Raw genomic sequence first — 24304 nt, 5'->3', positions numbered from 1 at the left:
TCCACCCCTGCATCTGTTTATACTATCGCTGTCTTTATTTAGGTTTGCACTCAGACCCCATAGTGGGTACAAGTTACATAAGCATGACTGCAGTAGTTGGCCCACAAATGCAATCACTGTTTACTCTGCTGTGGGTAAAGCTGCTGAATTCAAAGGCACCTTGTAGGTTTCTTTTTCAGAGTTCAAGTGTTTCTGTTGTTAGCAAAATCATTTTGAACAGGATTTAGAAAGGTGATAAGTGATATCGGGCCTTAAGTGAGAGAGGACAGATGATTCACGTCTGCTTCTTTGCTCCCATGAGTAATCATAATCATTGTGGCTTTTATAGTTCTTCCACTTCACAAAGCAGCTTTATATAAAAACCTATTGAAATGTGTTGTTGCAGAGTTGAAGGCTAGTGTGTCACATAAACCGCTATGCTTTGTTTGAATTGGCCACAGAATAGTTTGGGTGGAGCTTGACTGAAAGATTAGTGAGCTGATATGAGCTGATATTGGCTGATTGTACATACATCTACCCAGTGAACTTGAGGTATGTGCTGGAATATATGAAACAGATTATTTATGATACTTAATGTTTTTGCAAAGATGTAATTTGCACCACTAAGCTATTTTAGTTTTGTGTTTAACAACTATAGCCTGTTTGTATGTGAAAAATCCTTTTCCGATCCAATTTATTAACTTTTAAGTTTTTATCAATAAAATAATATATTCTTTCTTTCTTTCTTTCTCTTTAGCAGTATCAGACTCAGAAACCCACAATTACTGAGACGGACTCTTTAAGCATATGTGAGCTGCCACGTGCAGCACACTGTCTTATACACTCGGTAATTGGTTGTGACTGTATGTCTGTAGCGCCCTCTCTCGGTGAAAATATTCACCTGCAGTGATAACAAGTAAAAATAACGATAAAAACAGTTTAAATAAATTTAAAAAATCAAATAGTTTTATTCATATTGAATGTGCCACACATAATTGTGTCTGTGATGAGATATTTACTGCCGACAGCAGCCGTAGGACACTTTTTTTTGTTCAGGCATATTTTGGGAACCCTCTTGGACCTTCGTCAACCTGTTAAAGGACCTCAGGATGTCCATGCTTGCTGAGCGTATGTATAGTTCTTTCAATATTTCGATGTATATTTATTTTTTTCTGATATCGTAACAATCCATGTTCAGGTGGTTATGCTCGCAAAAATCGGCCTACACCATTTGTCAAAAAATTTCTTTGAAACTCTCATTAGTTTGTAGAATTGCGTGTTAAAGTTTTCCGGTAGTTAGCAATAGCATTTTTTTTTTTTTTTTTTACGGCTGTCTGTGGACACGTGTTTTCTCTTCTAACGGCTTCTTAAGGACAGTAACTCATGATCGGCTCATTTGTAGTTAAATGATATGCTCTGGAGAGACAGATGTTTAATGGATCATTGTTTTCTGTTTGCATTTTAATCGCAAGCTGTGACCGAGCTCTGTCCAAGCATGGTTGGAAGCTGGGGTATAAACCTGCAATTGTCAGCTGGCAGGCTGGCAGCCGTCAGCTGAGTTCAGTTTTGCTAGCCACACCAGACCTCATTACTGTCAGACGTCATGAATCAATAAAGCATTTAAATAGAACCGGTGTGACAAAGTGAGGTAGGCTAAAAGATCTCAAAAAGCAACACACCATGCCACGATCCAAAGAAACAGATGAGAGACAAAGTCATTGTCATCCGTCAGTCTGGAAAGGGTTACGAAGACATTTCTAAAGCTTTAGGACTCCGGTGAGTCACGGTTCAACAATAAGAAATAGACTGGGCAAAAATGGCATCCATGGAAGATTTCCAAGGCAAAAAAAAACCACTGCTGACCAAAAAGAACACAAAGGGTCATCTCACATTTACCAAAAAAAAACAAACAAAACATCTTGATGATCCTCAAGACTTCTGGGAAATTACTGTATGGACTGATGAGACAAAAAGTGACCCATTTTGGAAGGTTTGAATCCTGTTACACCTGGCATAAAACTAACTCAGCATTTCATAAAAAGGAATCATACCAACAGACAAACATGGTGGTGGTAGTGTGATGGTCTGGGGTTGCTTTGCTGCTTGAGGACCTGGACAACTTGCCATAATTGATGGAAACAAAAATTCTGCTCTCTACCAGCAAATCCTGAAGTAGAATCTCCCGCAATCAGTTTGTGCACTGAAGCTCAAGCTCAACTTGGGTTATGCAGCAAGTCCACCTCTGAATGGCTCAACAAAAAAACAAAAACAAATTACAGTTTTGGAGGGCCTAGTCACAGCCTGGACTTAAATCCGTGTTCTAGCCAGCAAGTTTATTGCCCTGTGCCGCCCAGGGTTGATGTTCTCTCATGCCAAGCTAAGAATTTTCAGAGCATACTTTAATTTTGACCAACATGTACAGAAAAACGATCTATTTCACATGATTTTGACTTGATTTTGACTGCACTGGTGGTAACCCGGGTTAAAAAACACATTTATTTCTGGCTAGAAGAATCTGTTTGAGATGCTTGGCATGACCTTAAACAGGCAGTTCATGCTCAAAAACCCTCCAGTGTGGCTGAATTAAAACAATTCTGCAAAGAAGAGTGGACCAAAATTCCTCCACAGTGATGTGAATAGCTTTTTTCCCATTAATAAATGAAATAATTTTTTAAAATATGCATTTTGTGTTTATTATGGTTTTACTTTGTCTTTGTAAATTTGTAGTTTGATCTGAAACATGTGACAAATGCGCAAAAAAAGTAAAGAAATCATGAAGGGAGAAAATACGTTTTCACAGATTATAGGCCCATAAATTTTACACCCTAGAACTCTGTATGTTCATCAGCCCCAGCCAGGCTATGTACCGTAGTAGTTTTACAGTACTGAGGGTGCACTGTGCGTATGGACTTTCTGAAGTAACAGAAACCATGTGATTCTCTTCTTTTGATCTCCTGCTGTGTAACACTGTTGCTCTGTTTTCAGCTCGAAGGAAACTGAAGTGGTCTGTTGACCCCAGGAACAGCACCTGGAGTAACGATGACTCCAAATTTGGCCAGAAGATGCTGGAGCGAATGGGATGGTCCAAGGGCAAGGTCAGTGCTGCTGCCCTTGTTGCTGTTTGTCCTATTGACAGTAAATTGGAAGAACTGAGCCATTCCAGGAAACATGTTTAACAAACCCTGAGTTTAAAAGCAAACTTTTAAGTTGATTAACGCTGAGATCTGCAGCTCCGAGTTTCCTGCTCCAGAACAGCTGATCAGAGTTAGTTCAGTCAACTCTGAGTATATTCACCCTGAGTTAAGTGGGTGTGTGAGTAAAGATAAAATCCATCATCAATGGAGCTCTGTTACCACAATTCACCATGGCAATGCGTAAATAAAGGGCAGCGCCTTCATTTTAATTGAATTGACCAAGGAGTATGAACCCGTGTCAGTGCTGACCGTGATATTTATCTTAGTATCTTAAAAAATAGGACTCTTAAAAAAGAGGAGACAACAAAAGTGATCTGGAGAAACAGATCAAACAACAGGTTATTGATGGACCTGTGATATTGTTACCCAGATAACAACAGAGTGGATCCACCTCTGAGTCTGTTTTATTTTATTTTTCTCAAATAGAGAATTTAATTTATTCTGTTATTACTGGATAATGTTTAATGTTCCCAGTGCAAGGATTTATAATTTGATCTAATGTTAGCCTTCACCGATGATGGCTTCCTGACAGCTTGTTATTTAGACAGTGATTCCTACAGTAACGTACAGTAAATGTTTGAGAGGAACTGATGGACACTCTGTGACTGTGGTGGACATGTGTCTCATGTCATTCTTTTTTAAAATTTAATTAACTGATCTGTAGGGACTGGGAAGGAGTGAACAAGGCTCAACTGACCATATCAAAGTGAAAGTTAAAAATGACAGCTATGGGCTCGGAGCAAATGCCAGCTATGAGGTAAGCACACAATTTCATATTAAACCAAATGGAGGTTTTAAAAAAAGTTACCCTGTGCAAACCTAAACCAAACCATGTTTTGTTTTTTTTTAATTCAGTCAACTTTTCAAATCCACGTTATCTTCTGTCTTGATTTTAAACTTATTTTTTTGACAAATTTGACTGAAGAAAAACTCTTAAATTGTCAAGTTCATGTTTTTCAGTGATGTTGTCATTTATGATTTTCACAGGATAACTGGATTTCCCACCAAGATGATTTTAATGAGCTGCTTGCTCAACTGAATAACTGCCATGGTCAGAACAACAGCACTGGTACGTACACACATCTTCATTAAGCTTTGAATTTTATGATGTTCATTTAACCACAGTTTGTATGTATTTTGTCAAGTATATTTTATACTTGAAGGCCAGAATATAGTGGCTTGTTAGATATTCATAATTATTTATCTTTTTTTATTATAGTTGTGGTCACATAGTGCTCAGAGTGGCACATCATTCTGCCATTGATCAAACACATGCAGTACTGTGCAAAGGTCTTGAACCACCACTCATTTCATTCATTTCTATATGTTTTGTGATTTATTGAAATGTGCAAACATACATGGAAGGATATAAGGCAAAAGCAGAGTTTGTGCAGTTCTAATGAGCTTGAAAGTTGGTATTTGGTGTGACCACCTTTATTCCTGAACACAGCCTGACACAGCCTTTGGCAGCTTTTTTATAATTTCTTTAAGCAGTTTTCAGGAATAATTCTCCAGGTTTTTTTGAAGGACATTCTGAGCTCTTCTTTGGATGCTGGCTACCTTTTTGTTAGGTTTTTTTCCCCCTCCTCATCTTTTCTGTTTTTTTCCACTAGTTTTGCCTTTGGCTAGGGTCAGTGTCACTAATGGTAGCATGAGGTGATGTCTGGACCCTACAGAGGTTGCAAAGGTAGTCCAGCTCCTCCAGGATTGCACATCAATATGTGCCATTGCCAGAAGTTTGCTGTGTGTCCCAGCACAGTCAGACCAAACAATCAGAAAAAGACTTCATGAGGGTGGCCTGAGGGCCAGATGTAATGAAATGAGTTGTTGCTCAAGATTTTTGCACAGTACTGAATGCTATTTTGTAAACCAAAGTGTTGACACATGTTGATGTTTAAAGAACTGTGCTCACTCATCTTCAGTAGTAACCTTTCCAAGACCAGTGAAACATTATATCTGCTACACATGACTACAAAACTCAAGTTTGTTTGGTTGATCAGCCCGTTGAACAGTAGAGGGTGCTACAGTGCAACATTTAATTGAGTAAAGGCCAGGATATTGGTGCGGCAACCATTAGCATTAGCACTGTGACACAAACGTGTTTAAACTACTGTATGATGATACTAAACATTATCTTAATTTTTTTTTTCTTGAATTTTCTTTTTCTGTAGAAACTCCACCAGATGAGCAGAAAGGCTTCAGTTTGGAAGAGAAATCCAAGACCTCCAAAAATAGGGTTCACTACATGAAATTCACTAAAGGTGGGTTTAATAGGATGCAATAGAGCGAGATAAACAGGATTAAAAAAATGCTCAGTTATAATGTAGTATAAACGCAGGGTTTTCTCACTCTCAGCAGTAATTACCTGAAAAGTTGCATCCTGTTTGAGAAAAAAAAAGTCTCCCGGCAGACCTGATTTTGTGTTCTCACACAGTAAAAGTCATTAAGTATGTAAATAGTTTTAAAGGTAGCTGGGAACTTATTCAGGACAATTGTTTTTTTCTAATAACAGCAAAATAATTACCTTGCTTTTACTTTCCTGCCAATACACACCTGCATACCATCTACTCACACAGACAGTCGACCTCTTTGACCCTTCATTAAGCTTCGTGCTCTCGTCTCAGACCACAGGCGCTGATCACAGCTCTGTCAGGCTGTGCTGGGTCAGTTGGCCCGGTGAGCACTATGGGAGATTATTTATAACTCTCCCCTCTCCTTTCATTGCTCTTTTACACGCCAGGAAGTTAAGATTTGCTGGTCAAGGCCAGTACACTGATAGGCATAAGGAGGACTCTTGTGTTCCTGACCAAAATGAGTAACCACTAGCCCATATTTTACTGCTGAGTCGCTTTATTTGAGCTTGCAGTATAGTTTCATGATTACACACATAACTGATGAGCAAAATTATCAAGCTATTCACTAGTGATGTTGCTTTATTTTGTACTGTGGCTGATACTGATGCTATTTTTTTTTAATATTAGTGCAAGCTCAACAATTCAAAACAGGTCTAAATAATTAATCAATATCTTAATCACTTAATCACTGGCTTAAAATCTTCCTCATCGAGTGAGCCTGCTCTGCAAAACAAATATCTCAACTTTCGCCTCACCTGGAAGAGCCTTCTCCATTTTTACGTCATTCAATAGCAGCTTCCTGCTTCCTGTTTGGGGCATCTGGCATCTCCATTTACTGGCCCCCCAAAAACAACAACCTCCCATGACCTATTAGATGACCCAGCCAGATAAAACATTGCCTCGGTCTCTCCCCCAGACCCTCTTGCCCTGTTTTTGTGGTCTAAATTTAGCAGGAGCCAAAAACAGACCCCCCCCCCCCCGACAGATGAGATTCACCTATACACGGAACAATTAAGACATGAAGCGTGGACATGGTGGTGTGATGATGATGATGATCATGCCTTGTTTTTCTTGCTTCAGCGCAGATGGGTTAGATGCTGAATACTTTTTACGGTGACGTACAACCCTGTGGAACTAAGTTTAGTTTAAGTTGAAACCTTTTGTGACCAGAAGTACCTTTGCCTCCCTCTCCTTCTGTCTGCTTCCTGATCGCTTTACATTTACGTTATATACAGCGCACTGCCTTTTTTGACCACATTTGCTTTTGAAATGCAAAATATGGCCAACTAAGTGCTTTGGAAAATGCTTGTTCAGTCAGCCCAAGACTTCATGGGTATATTTGGACAGTTACATTTTTTCCATTCTGTTATATTAGCGTTAAAATAACACGCTCAGGCTTTAATTTAAGTCAGCATCTGTATGGGAGATGTTTTCCTTTAAACACATAAATGCCCTGCAATAAGACTGAGATGTTGGTCAGTTTAGGACAGTTCTTTAGGATCTTTCTGACACATGAAGCGTCATTCAAGGAGTCATCGTGCATTTGGTTGAATCTAATCTCTGCTTTTATTCTGGTGTGTCTTGTGTGTGTGTTCCATTGGCAGTCATACATGCCCAAGCCATCACAATACTAGTACCTTGTTTGACACATCAGGGGATCTCTGTAGTAATTCAACTTAAACACCAGTTTCTTGCTAAAACGTTCTCTATATGTCGCTAATGAACTCACTGAATCGCTACTGTTGTTGCCACTAGCTGTTTTATAAAATTTCAGAGGCAGCTAAAGGGAAAATTACATTTGACATGTTGGGAATAAAACTGATCAGGGAGCATTGCAGGTGGGAATATTGTCACTGGAAAGTTGAAGAACGTTACGACTCTGTTGACAGTAAACCTCAAACTGTCTTTGGGAATTTAACACTGTTTCGGCCCATCTCTACACAAAGAGGCTGGACCCGTTGTCATGCAACAACAAGGAGGTTAGTACTTCTTGTTTGACCATAAGTTACTTATCATTTATTTGGGAACTCGAGACTCCCAGTCTCAAGTTTCTAAACGGTCTGAAAAACATTAGTGTTCAGTTGACATTGTAACTGTCTTTTTATTTTTTATTTATTTTTTTGTCCTGTTTTAAATAGTGTAAATATTTATAGTTTTCTCTAAGCGGTAGGTTATGATATTTTCTCGGCTATTTTTAATCCCCCCCCCTCCGTTGAAATTGTCGTGCTGTTTTTAGTTTGTGGCACAGATTATCCTGGACAACCAGAGTTACCTGGCAACATATTACCTGTCACGGCTGTTGGTGAGTTTACACCGACTGCTCCCCTTTCTGTGAAGCTGTTGCCAAGTCGAGGCTTGGTAGCAGATTTAGAGTTGTTAAGCTTGTTATATGAGAGGTTAAAAAGATCAGGTAATAGTTCTGACATGGACTGTCAGCCTTTTCATGGTGGTTTCAGTGGTGGAATCTATAACTGCCAACCTTCATTTGAGTCATTTGAAGGTACATTGTTTATTTAGTCCAGTGGTTTTTAATCTTTTTTAACTGAAAGACCTGCCAGATAGTCAGGACAGCCTCATACACCACCTCTCACCTTCAGTTGAGCTCATTTTATTCTGAATCCAGGCTACTTGCAGCTTGGATTGGTGAATTGTTTAAACCATTTAGCCACATCTATTTGCCCACTAGTTCAAACACTGGTCCCTTTTAACAACTATTCATTACATTTGGTGACCATTTTCAAGTATTTATCCCTTATATTTAGTTAGTTTTCTCCATCTAGTCAACTACTTATTACTAAAGCAGCTCATCTGTACTTTCAACAAACAGATCCAATAGTTTATCCATACTGTTATGTAGCAGTTGTGGTTAGCCTTAATTATGAATGGTGAGAGCAAGCTTTTTTCCATTTTGATCATTATTTTAATTATTGAGTTCTTTTCTGCTCAAAGTTGTTCTTGAATTAAAATGTAACCTCTTATTCTTTGAAATTAGTTGAGCAAATCTTTTGGCCTACCCTCTCACTGCTGCAGAAGTACCCCCTGTGGTACTTGGAGGGGAATTGCTGGCTTGGTGTGTAACCAGTCACTGAGCTCAGTGCATTCCTGCAACACTGCTGTAAAAACATTGTGGCCGCAGCATCATCGTCAGTACCTTTCCCTTTCAGTGCAGGCCTCCTCCTTATTCTCCATTTCTTTTTTTTCCCCCTTTTTTTTATTGATATCCTGTTCATGCTGGCTCCCTCTCTGCCAGCACTGAGGATTGATGGCCTTTGTTTGTGGGGAAAGGCACCAAAATCTCCACTGCTTAGGTCCAGAGCCCACAGCATAAACCAGTAACCCAGTTTTAATTGCTACCTCCATCTATCACCTGTCAGGGCAGCAAGGGTGGTTGATGCAGAATTTAACTACAGCTCTCCATCCGCTGCTCTGTGTGGTGGCTTCATTCCAGCTTTGGGCTTTTAACAAAACACATTTTTGCATCACAGCCAGTGTGAAATGACAGAGCCTAATGTACCATATGAATTACAGTATTATAATATGCTGAAGAGCTCCAGTTCTACATTTAATGCAGGTGATATTTATATTACTTGGCATTCTGAGACTGGCATTGTTTTCTTATTTGTCAGAATGGCCCATTTAGAGCTTCAGTGATTTGTCAGTCTTGTTCGATCAGCTATCTGTACTGATAATTGACATTTTGACCGTGACCTGGGAAACCACAAATACTTTGCACTGTGTGTTTCGGCAGTACCAATGCTTCATGCCATTTAAGTGTATTCAGCCACCTTTGTGTGTGTGTGTGTGTGTGTGTGTGTGTGTGTGTGTGTGGGGGGGGGGGGGGGGGGGGGGGGGGGGGGGGGTTTAAGCTTCTTTTTTATCAGAACATTGTTATTTGCACTTTCACCTGAAAGGCAGAAAATGTTGACAGGCACTTCCTTATCCACACAGTAGAAAGGTCAAATTGGGCATAATTTTTATGTCTGACCTGAGTTCACTAGATGACAAACCCACACCCCCCCCCCCCCCCCCCCCCCCCCCCCCCCCCCCCCCCCCCCACTCCCCCCCCCCCACCCAAAAAAAAGAAAAACACAAGACCCCCCCCCCCCCCCCCCCCATTTATTTTACTTTTCAACATACTTTCTTGGTTTTGTCTCTTAGACCTTGTATGTGCAGTGACTTTCAAAGCCAAGAGTGAGGGAGATAGAGGTTTAAAAGCAATAAATAACCAAATGTTATCAGAGCCCTGCTGAAGGAAGAGGATGCAGCTGCATGAACAGGACCCAAGCTTGAGACAGGCGACTGTGTGCTCCAGGAGTCTTTGAGGACCGGCTTGAAAACGGGAATCCGGAGGCGTGGCGTGGCAGACCTTTTCGTTGGTTTATTTTTCTTTGCTGTTTTATCCCTGTAGAAAGAAGCAAACCATGCAAGCCCCCCCATTTTATTTACTCAGTGACCCCCTTCCACTCACCCCCAACACACAAACACACACAAAGGTACTTAGCTGCAACCTTTTTTTTTTTTTTTTTTTTTGAGTCTATGCTGCTGAGAATGAGACTATCCTCTTTGCTCACTTTTTGAATCATAAGTAAAAACTTGAATGTCTGTACTCATGCTTATTTCTGTCTGTTTATCCTGAGCTACAGCGATACAGCACAAAGGTTTTATACCTTTGTGTGTGTTTATTTATTTATTTAATCTCTTTCAGGAAAGGATCTGTCCTCCCGTAGTGAAACAGATCGTAACTGTATCTTTGGCAAGAGGGCTAAATCTGCAAAAGTCCAAGATCAGGTAAGACATTACACCAGAATTAGGAAAGAAATCTCTAGACTTACATATCTTTTATAAAAACTTCTTTTTTTTTCATTTTATTTACCACATCCAGTCAGCTTGTTTTAAATTGTCAGACTGTCCTGTGGTCGTGTACAAAAAGGTTCATAGACAGTGTTCCTAACCCTCTGAACACGTTGCTGTTTCTGTATTGAAGCATTAGTTGTGATCTAAACTGAGGGGACATGACTCTGATCATCTTTTAACCCTGTCAAAGTCAAGCGTGCACTGCAGTGGGAGATGGCATATCGCTGGCTCGAGTTGATCCGTCTCTTCTTGGTAATTCCCAATGATTATTGGTGCTGATGCTTCCATCGGTAACTCGGGTATCACCTGGTCCTTCTGCTTCCACATGGCCCAGCTCCCCGAGCAGCCTGTGGCCTTAGATTAGTTGTGTCACAGCATGCAGCTTTAACACCTCTAACAGGCCACTGATGGTGGCAAGAGCGCCTAAATCCAGTTAAAGGATTTGCACTCTTACCCCCTACTCCTCTCCCTCACACTCCTCCTTTGCTGTACTTCTGTCTCGAAGCTTCACATCAGCTAGTTAAGAGTGCCAGCGGGCATTATTAAAGGGAAATAAAATTGCAGTGAGGTGTGCAGAAATCTGAAATGATGACGCTTGCAAAAAAGTTCTCTTTTTTTTGCTCTTGGCATTGGCGGTCCCGTCACTTCAAACGTCACTTTGCCATTTGGCGTTATGGTAGGTCTCATGCTTTTGCAACATAGCTTACAGGCTCAGGTGGGTCCGAGCTGCCTTTCAAACCTCAGTACGAGCCTTTAGCTTGCATATCAGAAACAAAATGTTATTTATTAAATTCATCTGCATTTAGTCTTTTTGCATAGACTTTTTAAAATAAAATGGGCTGTCTTTGGATAAAGTTGTTGAGCTGTTTTTATTATTTTTTTAATTTTATTTTTATATCAGAAAATCAACACAAGTTTTTGCTGCATCTACTAATCCAAGATGTTTTGCACCAAACGTACAGCCAAACCTGTTGAGCAATTTATAGGGTGTATGAATTAAACATCTGGCTCATTTAGCTGAAAGACAGCTGAGGGAATTTTATATTCATAAAATTTATAATTACTACTTTCCTCCTGTGGAGCATTTTTAGATGCTTTCGAAGATGATCTAAGGTGGTTTGCAGACCAGAATTACTTTATTAAGTTTACATGTACAGAAGAATTGGAATTATTATAAAGTGCCCTCAAAACTCTGTATTTTATTATGACAAAATAAATCTTCTTTTAATAAAACTTTTTGTTGTTGTTGTTGTTGTTAGCTTTACTGGCCCAGTACAGGGCATGAAGAACAATGACATATCTAGCTTTTGGACTCCAAGGCTCAGAAAAGCCTCTTGCTGGCTTCTTGTGTTTATCTCAAGCATTTGGCTTGAAGAAATTGGCATCTTAAATATCCATAAATTGTACAAAAAAACCTGCTCTATTCCCCAGCAGGTGCTGAGCCATAACATCACAATGGCAGCTGCTCCCCAGCTGATTAACACTGGAAATGCAAGCAATACACACCATATTTTCCTCCCCAAACGTTTGGTTGCGGGTTGTTATTTTACAGCCAGGAGGGACCCCATTGACCATATCGAAAACGCTCAACACAATTACAATGGTTTCCCATGAGGCCTTGTGTTGAAACCCAGCAACATCTGAGGTTGTTGGAAAGAGGTAAAGAGGGTGATGGACCAATCGAGCTCTAGGCATTTTGCCGAATCTCCGGTGAGTGTCCTGTGAGTGTGTGGGTGACTCTGCCAGTGACCCTCCGCTTACACTGATCTGTGCTTACATTTAACTGCTGTTGCTGCAAAAGCATAAAATATCCTCTACAGTTTACATATATGCAGTAATCTCAATGCTCCAAAGAGTTCTATTAGTAGTGATTTTGCAAACAGTGTGGTGAGTTTGGCTTGGTGGTGTAGGTGAGTTGTAGTGGCTTGCACAAGCTGCCACCAGTCACATTATCACATATCTGCATCGTGACACGGTGAGGCCAAGAGACTCTGACCAAATCTGGATCCGCTTCTCCAAACCTGCCCTCCTTCCCCCCCATGAATCTTCCAGCACATTACACCCACCACCCACTGCTGTCTCTCCGGCCTCCTTTCCACCAGTCCCCCACTGCTGGTGTTTTCCTTCCTCCACAGTGATGTGCTTCCTGCTCACCTCTTATCGCTGCTCACAAACCTCCCCGAAATGCACACACACACACACACACACACACATTCACTCAACTGTCCCAGATGCCTCTGTTCATCAAAGGCGAGGATGTATTGAAAACAATATATGAGAATATTTTAATTAGTTATATACAGGGAGCCACTAGCTCTGTTCCATTAGTGTTTGTATTTAAATGTAAACCCCTCGCCTCAAAAGTAGTGCTCTATTTTAGGTTAAAATTTCTCTTTCAAGTTAAAATATTTTTTTCATTTGTTTTTTTTTGTTTTTTTTTAAGCTGTGCAAAATGTACCTTTTTTTTTTTTTTTTTTTTTTTTTTAAGTTGCAGTTAAATTTTTTCAGTTATTTTTGATATTTAAACAACCAAAAATGCACCTAGAAGTATAAGGAAGCATATACCTCAAGACCCCTTTTCTTGGCATAGTTCAGCAGATGTTTGATCAAACAGTGATTAAACAAGCATTTCAGTGTCAACTTTAATTAACTTGACACATGATTATCAGTGATTAACTTTGCTGACAGATGGGACATCGTAGCCAAATGCATATCAACCTCCTTTCTTACAGTGTATGATAGTGCTTCAAATCCCTGCTCTAACTAATTGTGTTTTTGAAATATTTACCACGTTAAAGCATATAGTTGAGCATGATTATAACTTAAATTACTGGTGCAAGACTATTTCTTAAGACTATTTGGCAAGATAAATTTCACATATGGCCACTTTTTCATTCATAACCATAGTTTTTAATGTAGCCACATGAAAATATATGCTTAAAAAACATTATTTACTCTGCCTAACTGTGAGGGTCGTGGCATAGCACCTGTCCATCTACTTGCCTCTCTGTTATCCATCACCCATCCCACGCTAGCAAGCCCTCTCCATCTCCTGCCTCCTCTTGTGCCCCTCGGTACAATTACTCACCACATGACAAATGACAGGCTCTCTCTGCCGAGATATCAAAAAGCCCCGGCCACTTTTAAATGAAGGCACTTTGGCAGCGCCGCGCTCCCCGTGCTTATCGGCGGGCAAGCAGTGCCCCTGGCCGTCTTGCGTCCTGCTCTCCTTCCTCCCCCTTCTCCACCACCCCTGCTCTCCATGCCCTCCTCTGGGGGTTTAGTTAGGGGAGCCACATGGAGGGCCAGCCCAGCTTGATTTATCTCCCTTGCCCCTCTGCCCAGCCACTCAGGCAGGCCGAAAGAGCCAACGAGGCTCCAACGGGCCTCAACTCGAAACCCCGGCATTAGCTGAAATAAACCATTCTGCCGCCCAGTGAAAAATGTCCTCTGATTGGCTAATTAATCAGTCAAAGGGGAGCGACGCGGCTTGTGACTTGAGGGACCCAAGCGGGCGACCGCAGAGGGCCTGCTGATAAATAGACTCCCCGCCGATTCATACATCAACAAAAGTTAGTCATTTTTTAAAGCCGCCAGCTCAGTTGAAAGGTGGAAACAAGCCATGGTTTTATTTTTCCACCTACATTTCCTTCTTCCTTTTTCTTTTAAAGGAAGTGGGTGGTGGTGGTGATGATGATGATGATGATGATGATGATAAAAATATTAAAAATAAACATTTGCTGCATTTTTAACCACTTTCTAATTAATGTTTATATTTGGATGATGACATACCATTTTAAAATGAAAGGAAATAAGATTAATATTGCTGTTATTACTTTTAATCTTCCAGAGCTTCAAGCATGATGCCAAAGTTTTCAGTTTACCAGTTTGGGAAACTTAAAAACTTGGCTGCTAATCACATGGAAAAAAAAAAAACCTCTAAAGATTAAGGTTTTATATTAACTGTTATGACTTCTACAGACATGACAGTTGTTGCAACATCAATCCATTCATTAATTCTGTACTCCCTAAAAGTGTCAGAGAAGAAAAATGGTTGAGAATAAATTAGTATAAGCCTTGTTTTGACGTCCGAACCTCCAGTCAGTCAGTAGGCATGGTGCGCCCTGTTCTCAGGTCAGTACGACCCCTGCGGCCTCTCCCACTCCCACTCGTGTTCTGGCACAAAGGGCTGAGGATCAGGCCTCATCGGGTGGCACCTGTTGCAAGTGCTTCCTGCCCACGCGCTGTCCACATGAAGGATCGCGCGTCAGCAGGGCTCCCCCGATACCGCTGTGTTAAGGAATATGGGGCAGGGGCGACACGGGATCGGTGCTTGAACATTTGGAAGATGCGCCGCCAAGGTTCGGGTGGGGGGGTGGGGGTGGCGGGTGTTGAACGGTGAAACTTTGCTGACGGCGCAGAAGCAAGATATCTTTTCAGGATGTAAATTTTGTACAATTCTACTACATGTTTTACAGCTTAGTACTGAGGCCACTGAAGAATAAAGTGAGTTAAAAAAAATGACCAAGCAACATGTCAGCAAACTGAGGGGAGCGACAGCAATTTTTTTTACATAATTTCTACATAATTTAAAGGCTATTTTTACCCCCCATGAATTTCAGAGTTCAGTTCTATCTGTTCAACTTGTTTTTTGGGTGTATAAGTAGATTTCCACGGCCTTGTATAATTGATGGTGTAAATAGAAATACACCAAACAAATCCAAGGATTTCTTTTTCGGCTCAGTTTTCCATCAGTGTTGTCGCAGCGTGGTTGCCGCGGTGCATTCATGCAGGCTGCAGGGCTTATTGTGAAGCTGGAGAGCTCTAATACATTCTCAGATAACATCTAATTGCCTCGAGCAAAAGCATTCCCTTTCTTGAGCATTTTTGTTGACGGGCCCTTTTACACGACCACCGAAATATCAAGGCCCTCCAAAATCCCCACATTGCCCCCCCCCCCCCCCCCCCCCCCCCAAAAAAAAAAAAAAAGAGAGAGAGACGCACACGCACACACACGTCGCGTTTGCCACTTTGCCTCCCTGGCAGTTCTGTGGATTGCTCTCATGCCAGCTCGCTGACACTTACAGATTAGCTCAGGACAAAAAAAAGAAAAGAAAAGAGGGTGTCCGTCTCTTAGTTACAGCCCAAGCTAGAGTACATGAGAGCAGGGTAATTACCGCCTGGTAAAGCTAACCGCCCAAAGATTTCCAGCCCTCTTTGCTGTTTACAGCCGTAGACTACCGTTTAATCACTGACTCTTTAATCTAATAAATCACAGTGGGGGAAAATAATCACAGCCTCTTCTCTCCCTAGGGTTAGGGTAGGGGACCCCAATGTTCACGAGGGGGGCATTGTCAGCAAGCGTTTGCAATGTTAAACAAGCACAGGGCAGTCATGCTGCATGCATAATATTGTCTTCATTTGTTACTTATGATAAACGTTCTTGCACCAGGCACAAAGTGCAATTTTTCAAACCCATTTTAATGCTTTTTGTCTCAGCTACACACAGAAGCTGTGCCTTAAGCAAAGTATTGCTTTGTGGAAGCTTCATACCATGTGTGGCATTTAATGTGCTTAGAGTACATTATTTAAAAAAAAAAACAAAAAAAAAACTTTTAAGTTTTAAATTTTGCTTTGTGTAGGCCACATTTATACTGAAAAAAGATGCATAAAAGAATGACACTGAAGGCAGCAGCATTACATTAAAAAAAAAAAAAAAAAAAAAGCAAGTGGTCAACTAAAGCGTTTATTTATTTACCAGGAAATAAAGTATCAACTTTTTTTTTCTGTCCGCCCACATCAGGCTCATGAAGGATGGGCTGTTGGACTTGTGTGCTCATCAGGGAGAGACAGCTGGCTAATCAGGGCCTGATCCATAGACCTTGAGTATCACCAAATTTATTATTGTGGCAGGACAATGAGGGCACACTCATGCAATTACAGACCCAACCAATATTGGCTAGAAATTATTGAAAAAAAAAAAGGAAAAAAAGCAAGTAATGCAAACAAGCAGTTTTTTAAAGAAAATAAATGGGCAACTGCAGCATTGTCAAATCCTAATTAACATGAGCTAGAAGGTGTGCCTTTGAAACAGTGGTGTGTCTAAAACTATTTATATTCACCTGTTTTAATAACTTTTAGAAATTAAATACGGGTAAACTTTCTGGCTTCATCCAGGTTTGTTTTATTTTCAGATACATTTTCCAGGACAAATGCAAAGTATATTCATTTTTTATTTTATCTACCCCTTGAATAACTTAAAAGAGTGCTGCTAATTTAACTTGTATGTTTATTTATGCACTTGTAAGAAACCACATTCAGTGGTTCTGTTATTGCAACAGGGAAACAGCTGACAAAATATGCTTTCCTCAAATAAATTTACTAGGGCTGAATATTAAATGATCTTAAATATGCGTTTAGTAGATGGGTATTTTAAGTTGTCTTTTTAAAATTAAATATATATGACCTCAGCTTGGGCAGTCATCCCTCTTTCTCACAGCAGTGAACAACACACTTCAGTTCACCTCATTGTTGCCAACTTGGCTATTTAGTCACTTCAGTATTTTCACCTTGAGCAAAATCTGTGCTGTTTCACAAGCGACGTTTTGTTCTGTAAGAACGCCGCCCGGGGAGTGAGGTCCACCCTCTCTCCCTCCGTGCTGTCCAGCGACTAATGGAGCAGCCGCAGCGTACGGGAGGAAAAAGACATTCTGTCGTGGCTTCTGACTTCCCCTGTCCAGCTTAGGCGTATGATGAATTTGTCAGATGGCATCACCGTTAAGTCTTTTAAGGTGTGAGTTGAAGCTGCTGCGGAGCAGACTAGTTCCAGCGCACCACCCAGCAAACACCGTGTCAGCAGGTCATAGTTTGCTTCTCCACCGCTGAGTGTTAGCACCCTCAAGGCTTACGGTTTCTGAGATGCTCTGTTCTGGTGGATGCCTGCAACAGTTTGGCTCTTTTCAAAATTTGCTTGGGTTTTCAAACCTGCACATTTCCCCTACATCCAGCAAGTTCACTATTAGAATCCTCAGAACATTACTTTAATTCTTGCCTTGGAACTTTTAGACTTTCTTTAGAAGTAGGAAAAAAACCATCAGAGCAAATCAGTAATAAATTAACTAAATATAGTTCTGTATTTCTTTTTACTGGAGTTTGTTGGTTAGGGAAGTTTCACATGCACTCTGGTGAACCTTTTCCATCATCTCTCTGCTGGCTTGATTGACTCTCCCACTGAATATGTTGGCCTCAGTATCTTGGCACCTCTGGCACATGTCTTACCATTGGCTTTCCAGTGACTACATTAGTACAGAGAGATAGAACTGGAGTGTCTTGAAGGAGATGGCCTGTTGAATATCTTCCCACCCTCTCCTTTTCTCTGGGACCCTCTGTGGACCCTCCCTGTGTTCCCTGCCCAGCCCCAGCCCCCGCCAGGGGAGAGAGCAGAGCAGGAAGGGCCCGATAGCCAGCCAGGCCGCTCCTCTGCTGAAGGAGCCTTATCTCAGAACTGCACACAGCGCATTGAGCGCATCCTTTTCCTGGGGTTCTGTGTCTGGGAGAGGAGGAGGAGGAGGAGGAGTAAACATGTCTTGATATAGGTGTGTTCTACAACGCTGTTTTTTTTTTTTTTTTTAAGTCATTCTTTTAGTTCCAGCCATTATAAATTTGTACATTCGGTATGTCCTTATGCAAAAAAAAAAAAAAAAATGCAGTTTATACATACCAAAGTAAAAGTTTTGTTTTCCTGTTTATTGTGCACTGCAGTACTGCAAGAAAAATATCTTCATCCTCATAAAGCATAAATGTTATGCTGCTGGAATATCTTTGCATGCTGGAGATTTTGATTCAGTAGTAAAAATAACTACTGTCAAGAGGAGGAATATCAGATAGGGTAAATGGCCCGCAAACTTGTTACAAAGTGGCCACTGACTAGAGAAGAATTTACAAATGGACTGTTGATGTCATAAAGAATTTTATGCATACATCTGTATAACTAACTTATGCTTACAAAATTAAAGAAAGTTCTCTTAATTTGAATCTGTGAGGCACCTACAGTATAGGAGATGTTGTGGCCAACATAGAGATGTGAATTGGTCTCATAACAAATACTGTTACAGCCTTTCATAACACTGATGTAGAACAGAGGAAGACAGGATGTGGTCCTTTATTTAGTGTATTCTTACTTATAAATTAATACTTCATTTTTTAATCACAGTATTTTAATTAATAAATGTTGATATTACTTAGGGTTTAATATAAAAAGCATCATTAGGACTCATGGAGTATCTCATAATGCTATCACAATACACTGCACATGATTACAAAGATATCACAGTATTGATTATGTGATACTCAGTACCTTGCATTGATATCTGTGTGATTGAAGGGAAAATTATCTTAAAAGAGGAAAAAAGTTTATATTTAATTTAGTTACTATATTGTGTGGTCTTTGTGTCTACCATTGTTATTCAGTGGTAGTAATTGTGTCACTTATTTTAGCTGGGTTTTCCCTGAGTTTCATCATCTTCACTGGAATTTAGTGTGTTTCTGCTGCTTAACCCTCATTCCTTTGGAAAACTTCACCTATAAGGAGTCATGAAACAGTGAATCTGACCAGCTAGCATGTCATTAATCTTATTCCAAGAGGAAGCAATAAAATATAGTGTCCCACCTCTTTATTTAATTATCTAATTAATAAAAGAAAAAGAAAGCATTTTGTAGCTTTGAATCTGTACTATGTGCCATAGCACATAAGAAATGACCAGAGAATAGAAGACACACCTGGATGTGGGGAAACAAGATCCCAAACATTACTGCCGAGTAGTTTCTTAGTAACATGTTGCCCTCGACACTCCATGCCAAGAAAAATCTCCAGGGCTGCTAGTAATGCTGACTGGATCTGTAGGTTTATCCCCATACTGTATGTGTGTCCGGCCTGTGCTCAGCACAGCACTTCTCCTCCTGTCAGATGAGTGTCTAATGGAGATCCCCAGGCAGTGAGGATGAACCACATACCAAGCTCAAGCCACCTTTCCCTGATGATGAAGATGCTCTTCGCTCAGTCACTCTCCCCTCATTCTTCCCTAGCTCATTCACCCTCCCTCGCCCTCCTGAGAGTAATTTCACAGGCAGTTCTAAAGTGGCCCCCAGCCATCTCCCCAAATCCCAGTTACATGTTGTTTGGCGATGTCAGCTCAAAGCTCCATCTCCACTCCACCAAGCAGAGAGGATGCCATTGTGCAGTAACGGGGAATATAGATTTTCTCTGGGAAGTTGAAAAGTTTTGTATAATGGCATCTCACCTGAAGGGCCTCATTCCCCTTGTTAGAAGTTGTGGTTCTTTCTAGTCAACGTCCGAGGTGGTGGAAAACTTTGTCCATTTGAACACCTGCATTCTCATTTAGCCTCAGTTGTGTTCCTCATATCATCTGAATTCATTGTTTTGCAGATGTGAGCGTGTTATTTAATACTCAAACATCTCCTCAGCTGTACCGATCATTCACTGATTAAAAATGTCTTCATAAGTTAGAGCCTTTCTTACTCTTGAGCAGTCATTTCTTACCACATGAATCAGTGTATTAGGCCACAAAGACAATAGTTTTTTCCCTTGATGAAAGTGTATTGACTGAAAAGCCTTTTAGTTGGCTAAGACTAATAGCTTGTAGAGTTTGCTGACTTTTGTAAATCCTGAGAAACCAAATGGCCAAATGTAAATGCAGTAACCCCTCCCTACACATGACCAAGTTCACATCTCGTAACATCACTCTACATTTAAGGCCTATTAAAGTCCCAAAAGAAATATTTGAATCTACATACACATTGTTTTACCCGAACATCAGTTAGTGTATGTCTGAATCATTGCCGAGGGTCAGAGTAGTGTAATCGGAATGTAAAAGCTTAAAGGCCAAACCACAAAGTGACTCGACACAACAGTGTTTTCAATTTATCTCTAATCTGTAGGTTTTGAAAAATGCCATCTAATAATTCACCATCTCTGAGGCAGTGCAGAGCGGCTATATTGTTTGGTGTGATCCTCAAGAGGAGCTTCTGTATTCTTCTGAACAAATCATTATGCATTGAGTAGGCCATTAGGAAAATGAAGACAAATGGCTCACAGGGGTGAGGTGACAAATTGTTCATGCTGCGGAGTTAAAATCTGGACTGTAGTTGCTCCTCACAGTTGTAAAGTTGTCGCCATTTAATGTGCAGCCTAAATGTCGGTGAGATGAGTTTGTGACCAGATGGCTTCCCAGACTGGAGCTTAACTGTCCTACTTTTTGACCTTTACATCAGCGTGGGGATGCTGACTGATGCGAGCACCTCTCACTCACATTCTGTTTTAATCTAATGGGGCAATCTTACTGGCAGACACATACAAGTGATTATATCTGCAAACATCAACTGAAATAGTTTAATCTCTTTGTGGTGACATTTACTAAACACTGGAAATCTACATGAGCTTAGAAGCTCTTTGACAGCACTGTCATAGCTTTTCCAACACCACAATATAGTTATTAAAAATTATTTTAAAAAAAATCACATTCTTTGGGCTGTTTAAAAATAATTGTATTACTATTATTAAAATCTTCTGATTTTAATAGCTTTATGTTAAAATGGCATAATTATCCTAATTGGGAATAAATCATGTACCAGTATGTCCGATTACGAGCCAGTCCGTTTCATGCAGGTGCAACATGCATGCACAGTGACGTGCACACTTGCAGCCACCTGTTAGCATGTCGTTAGCCTGGAAACGCTTCACTGAATGTGAAGGTGCAGTTTGCCAAAGTAAACCACTTTGGGGGGCCACCAGGAAGACATTTGTAACCACACTCACCCAGCCGAACATGGACATTTTAAAGAGGATAACAAAGGAAAAGTGACTAAAGTTATTCAGAGCCAGCCACAGGCCAGCGGCTTCGGTATCAGCAGAGGATCAAAGTTAAGAGGAAAATTATGGAAAAAGAGAAATTTGGTAAATTTATAAATATACTGGAAAATGATGGAAGTACCTGACATTTTTATTGTTGTTTTTTCATTGCCCCCCCCAGTTGTTTCAAGAAAAGATCATGTATCTTGGTGCAGTTTGAGGGAAGTTGTTTTATTATCAAATTATTATTATTTTATTATCAAAATCAAAATTTGCATTGAAGAAAAGCTGATTTTTGCCTTTATATGCTGTCAGTTACAGTTCTTAGACAGATATCGGCAAAAATTAGTATCAGTAGGTTCCAGTTAGAAAAAAATCAGAATCAGCTGAGAAAAATACAGTTGCTGCACCTCTACTTTCAAGCTCTTTCACGTGCTTTCCAAAAAGGTCCAATTTTAAAAGTTATGCTGATATCAGGAAATTATATAACAACACACTGAAGAAAAAAAAAAGTCTGAAGACTGTCCTGTTTTTTTTTGTTTTTTTTTAAATTTAAATAGGCTGTTTCTACCTGAATTCTTTCAGCCACATATATAGTTTCATTCTGGTATGAAAATCAAGTTGCTGATTCCATTACTGAGGGATGATCGTTAGGAAGCTCACAGTGAAAAACACGCACAGCTGGATGGGGAGACTATGAAGATTTTTAAGAACTGGATGTGACTGGTTGAAAGTGCTTATTTTAAGGCTTTAATGCCTATTGTTAAATCGACATCCTGCTGTGTGCTATTGCTTTTCACTCTGCCTGGGTAATCTTTAAATGTTGATAGACGACCAGTGAAGGCCCTCAGTTCAACTATGGTTGCTGTCTTTATCTAGAGGTGAAGCATTAAAGCCTGACTCTGCCTTCTTATTTGTGTCTTTGTGGTTTAGGAGAGCAACAGCAGTGACTCCCAGGGTGAGATGGAGGACAGCGTGATTCCTGATACTTCTGAACTGGACCCAGAATCTATCACTAAGACTGTGAAGAGTACTCTTACTATGCAGGAGTATTTTGCACAGCGTATGGCTCAGTTGAAGAAGGCTCGTGGGGCCCAGAATGCAGATACGTCCGAGACATCAAATGCATCTGAGGAACCTGGTCTTAGCCACAGCAACAATGATGACACAGAAGAGCCCAAAAAGAAGAAGAAGAAGAAAAAGAACAAAAAGGTTGCAGAAGAGCAGTGTAACACAGCCACTGTAGTAGCGGACAAAGAGGATCAGGAGAAGGAATGTTCAAAGAAAAAAAAGAAAAAGAGGAAAATGGCAGAAAATGAAGCAGCTATAAATGAAAACTGTAGCTCCACCTGTAGCACAGAGTCAAATTGTGAAGAATTGCCCACCAAGAAAAAGCGTAAAAAACACAGCGAAGAAAGTGAGCTATTAAAAGGACACAAGCCAACAGAGAATGATACGGTAGATTCGAGTAGTATTCAGAAAAAGAAGAAACACAGAGAGGAGGTGGACAGTGTAGTAAGAGAGGAGAGGAAGGAGGAGCTGGTGGAAAAGAAATCCAAAAGGAAAAGGAAACATCAAGAGCAGGGTCTACATTAAGGCAAGGTGAAATGCGTTAGGGTTCAGGGTTACTCAGTACTGTGCTCTTGTCCTGAAGATTCATATGTCAGGGATAAACACCTTTGTATTATGAAATTAAATGTCTTGTACATAAACAGTGTAATATTCTGTTAAAGCATCCTGTGATGCTTTTTTTTAAAACAGTGATTGGGGGAGCTGCCTACCTTGACGCAGCCTATAAAAGGCCTCAGCCTTGCACTGGTGGCCTCTGGAACACACCGCTGTAGGAGGAGGTGGTTTAACCATCTTGCTAACAGTGAGATGAGAATTAAAAATACTATCATGGCTCCGTGGGAAATACAAAACTAGAAAAAAAGTGTGCAGCTTCCCATAACCCCCCTAATATGTTACTTTTACACTGATTTTGTACAAGTCAGACAGGTAACATCATGTGTTTTTTTTTTTTAGCTTTGCTGAAACACTGTTGTTACTTTCAGAGATCTGGGTCAGCCATTTCCCTGTTTCCAGTCTTTATACTAAGCAAGGCTAGCCTCATATTTACTCCACAGATATGAAAGTGGTGTTGATGTTCTCACTGAGCTCGTGGGATTTTTTTAATCTATTATTATTAACAATGCTCTCTGCAACATCAAACGTATTAATATAGACATCTGAAATTTACATTAGATGTCTTCCAACCCTCTTTAAAAAAAAAAAAAAAAAAAGGTGAAAATTATGTGCTGCATTCTATAAAGTCTCATCTAATGAATGAAAATGGCCAATTTTCCTATCAGACACAATCTTAAAATTCATTTTCCCCTATATTTGGTATATTACCTTCATTAATGCATACTATTTAAGCTATTCCACAGTGGTTTCTTTTTTTTACCACTTTTGATGGGCCTTCATTTTATTAAAGTGACTCAGACACTTTTTGTCAGCTTTACAAAAACAAATGATTTTTTTTGTTGATGTTATATAACTGATAATTTGATGATGATCTTTTGACTTCTACAAATCACACTCTGGTGCTTTTCTTGTATCAAACTTCTTTTTTGAATAAATAAATGGTCATGTATTTTTCTTAAAGTGGTCTTGACTAACATTTCTCCAGGCTTTCTGAAGGTCTTTCTGAGTTTTTCTTTGGACATTGGCTGCTTTTTCACTCATTTTCAGTCCATATGATAGTTCATATGTTGAAGAATAAAGGTGGTCGAGCCAGATACTGTACAAACTGTGTTATTGCCTTATATTTCCTATTCTTCTGACAAAATATGAAGAAATTAGGAGCATTGTAAGAGCATTTAAAAAGAGAAAAGATGAGAGGAATAAGGAGGAAAAATGCTTAAGCTGCATGGCTGTAGAGAGATTTCAAAAACTATCAGGAAAGTCACTCAGACACATTCAAACAGGAAGATTCACCTTTTCCACTTCAAATGTGACGTATGACGTTACGAAATCTTTTGAATATGACTGACATTAACTAGTCGGTCTTGTTC

The 24304-nt window shown here is 40.1% G+C and overlaps 1 protein-coding gene across 1 annotated transcript; it reads left to right on the top strand.

The window, feature by feature from the left end:
• The first annotated feature begins 979 nt into the window (after positions 1-979).
• Positions 980-23570, top strand: pinx1 (PIN2 (TERF1) interacting telomerase inhibitor 1). The gene is made up of 7 exons (XM_030721732.1): positions 980-1107; positions 2965-3074; positions 3838-3930; positions 4161-4242; positions 5345-5434; positions 10233-10315; positions 22182-23570. Exons 1-7 carry the CDS (start codon positions 1089-1091, stop codon positions 22842-22844), a joined length of 1140 nt encoding a protein of 379 aa, XP_030577592.1. The 5' UTR covers positions 980-1088; the 3' UTR covers positions 22845-23570.
• Positions 23571-24304: the final 734 nt, after the last annotated feature.

Source organism: Archocentrus centrarchus, chromosome 24, assembly GCF_007364275.1.
Source record: "Archocentrus centrarchus isolate MPI-CPG fArcCen1 chromosome 24, fArcCen1, whole genome shotgun sequence".
Taxonomy (NCBI): Eukaryota; Metazoa; Chordata; class Actinopteri; order Cichliformes; family Cichlidae; genus Archocentrus; species Archocentrus centrarchus.
The sequence above is the reverse complement of the archived record's forward strand: the minus strand, read 5'-3'. Positions and strand labels throughout refer to the sequence as shown.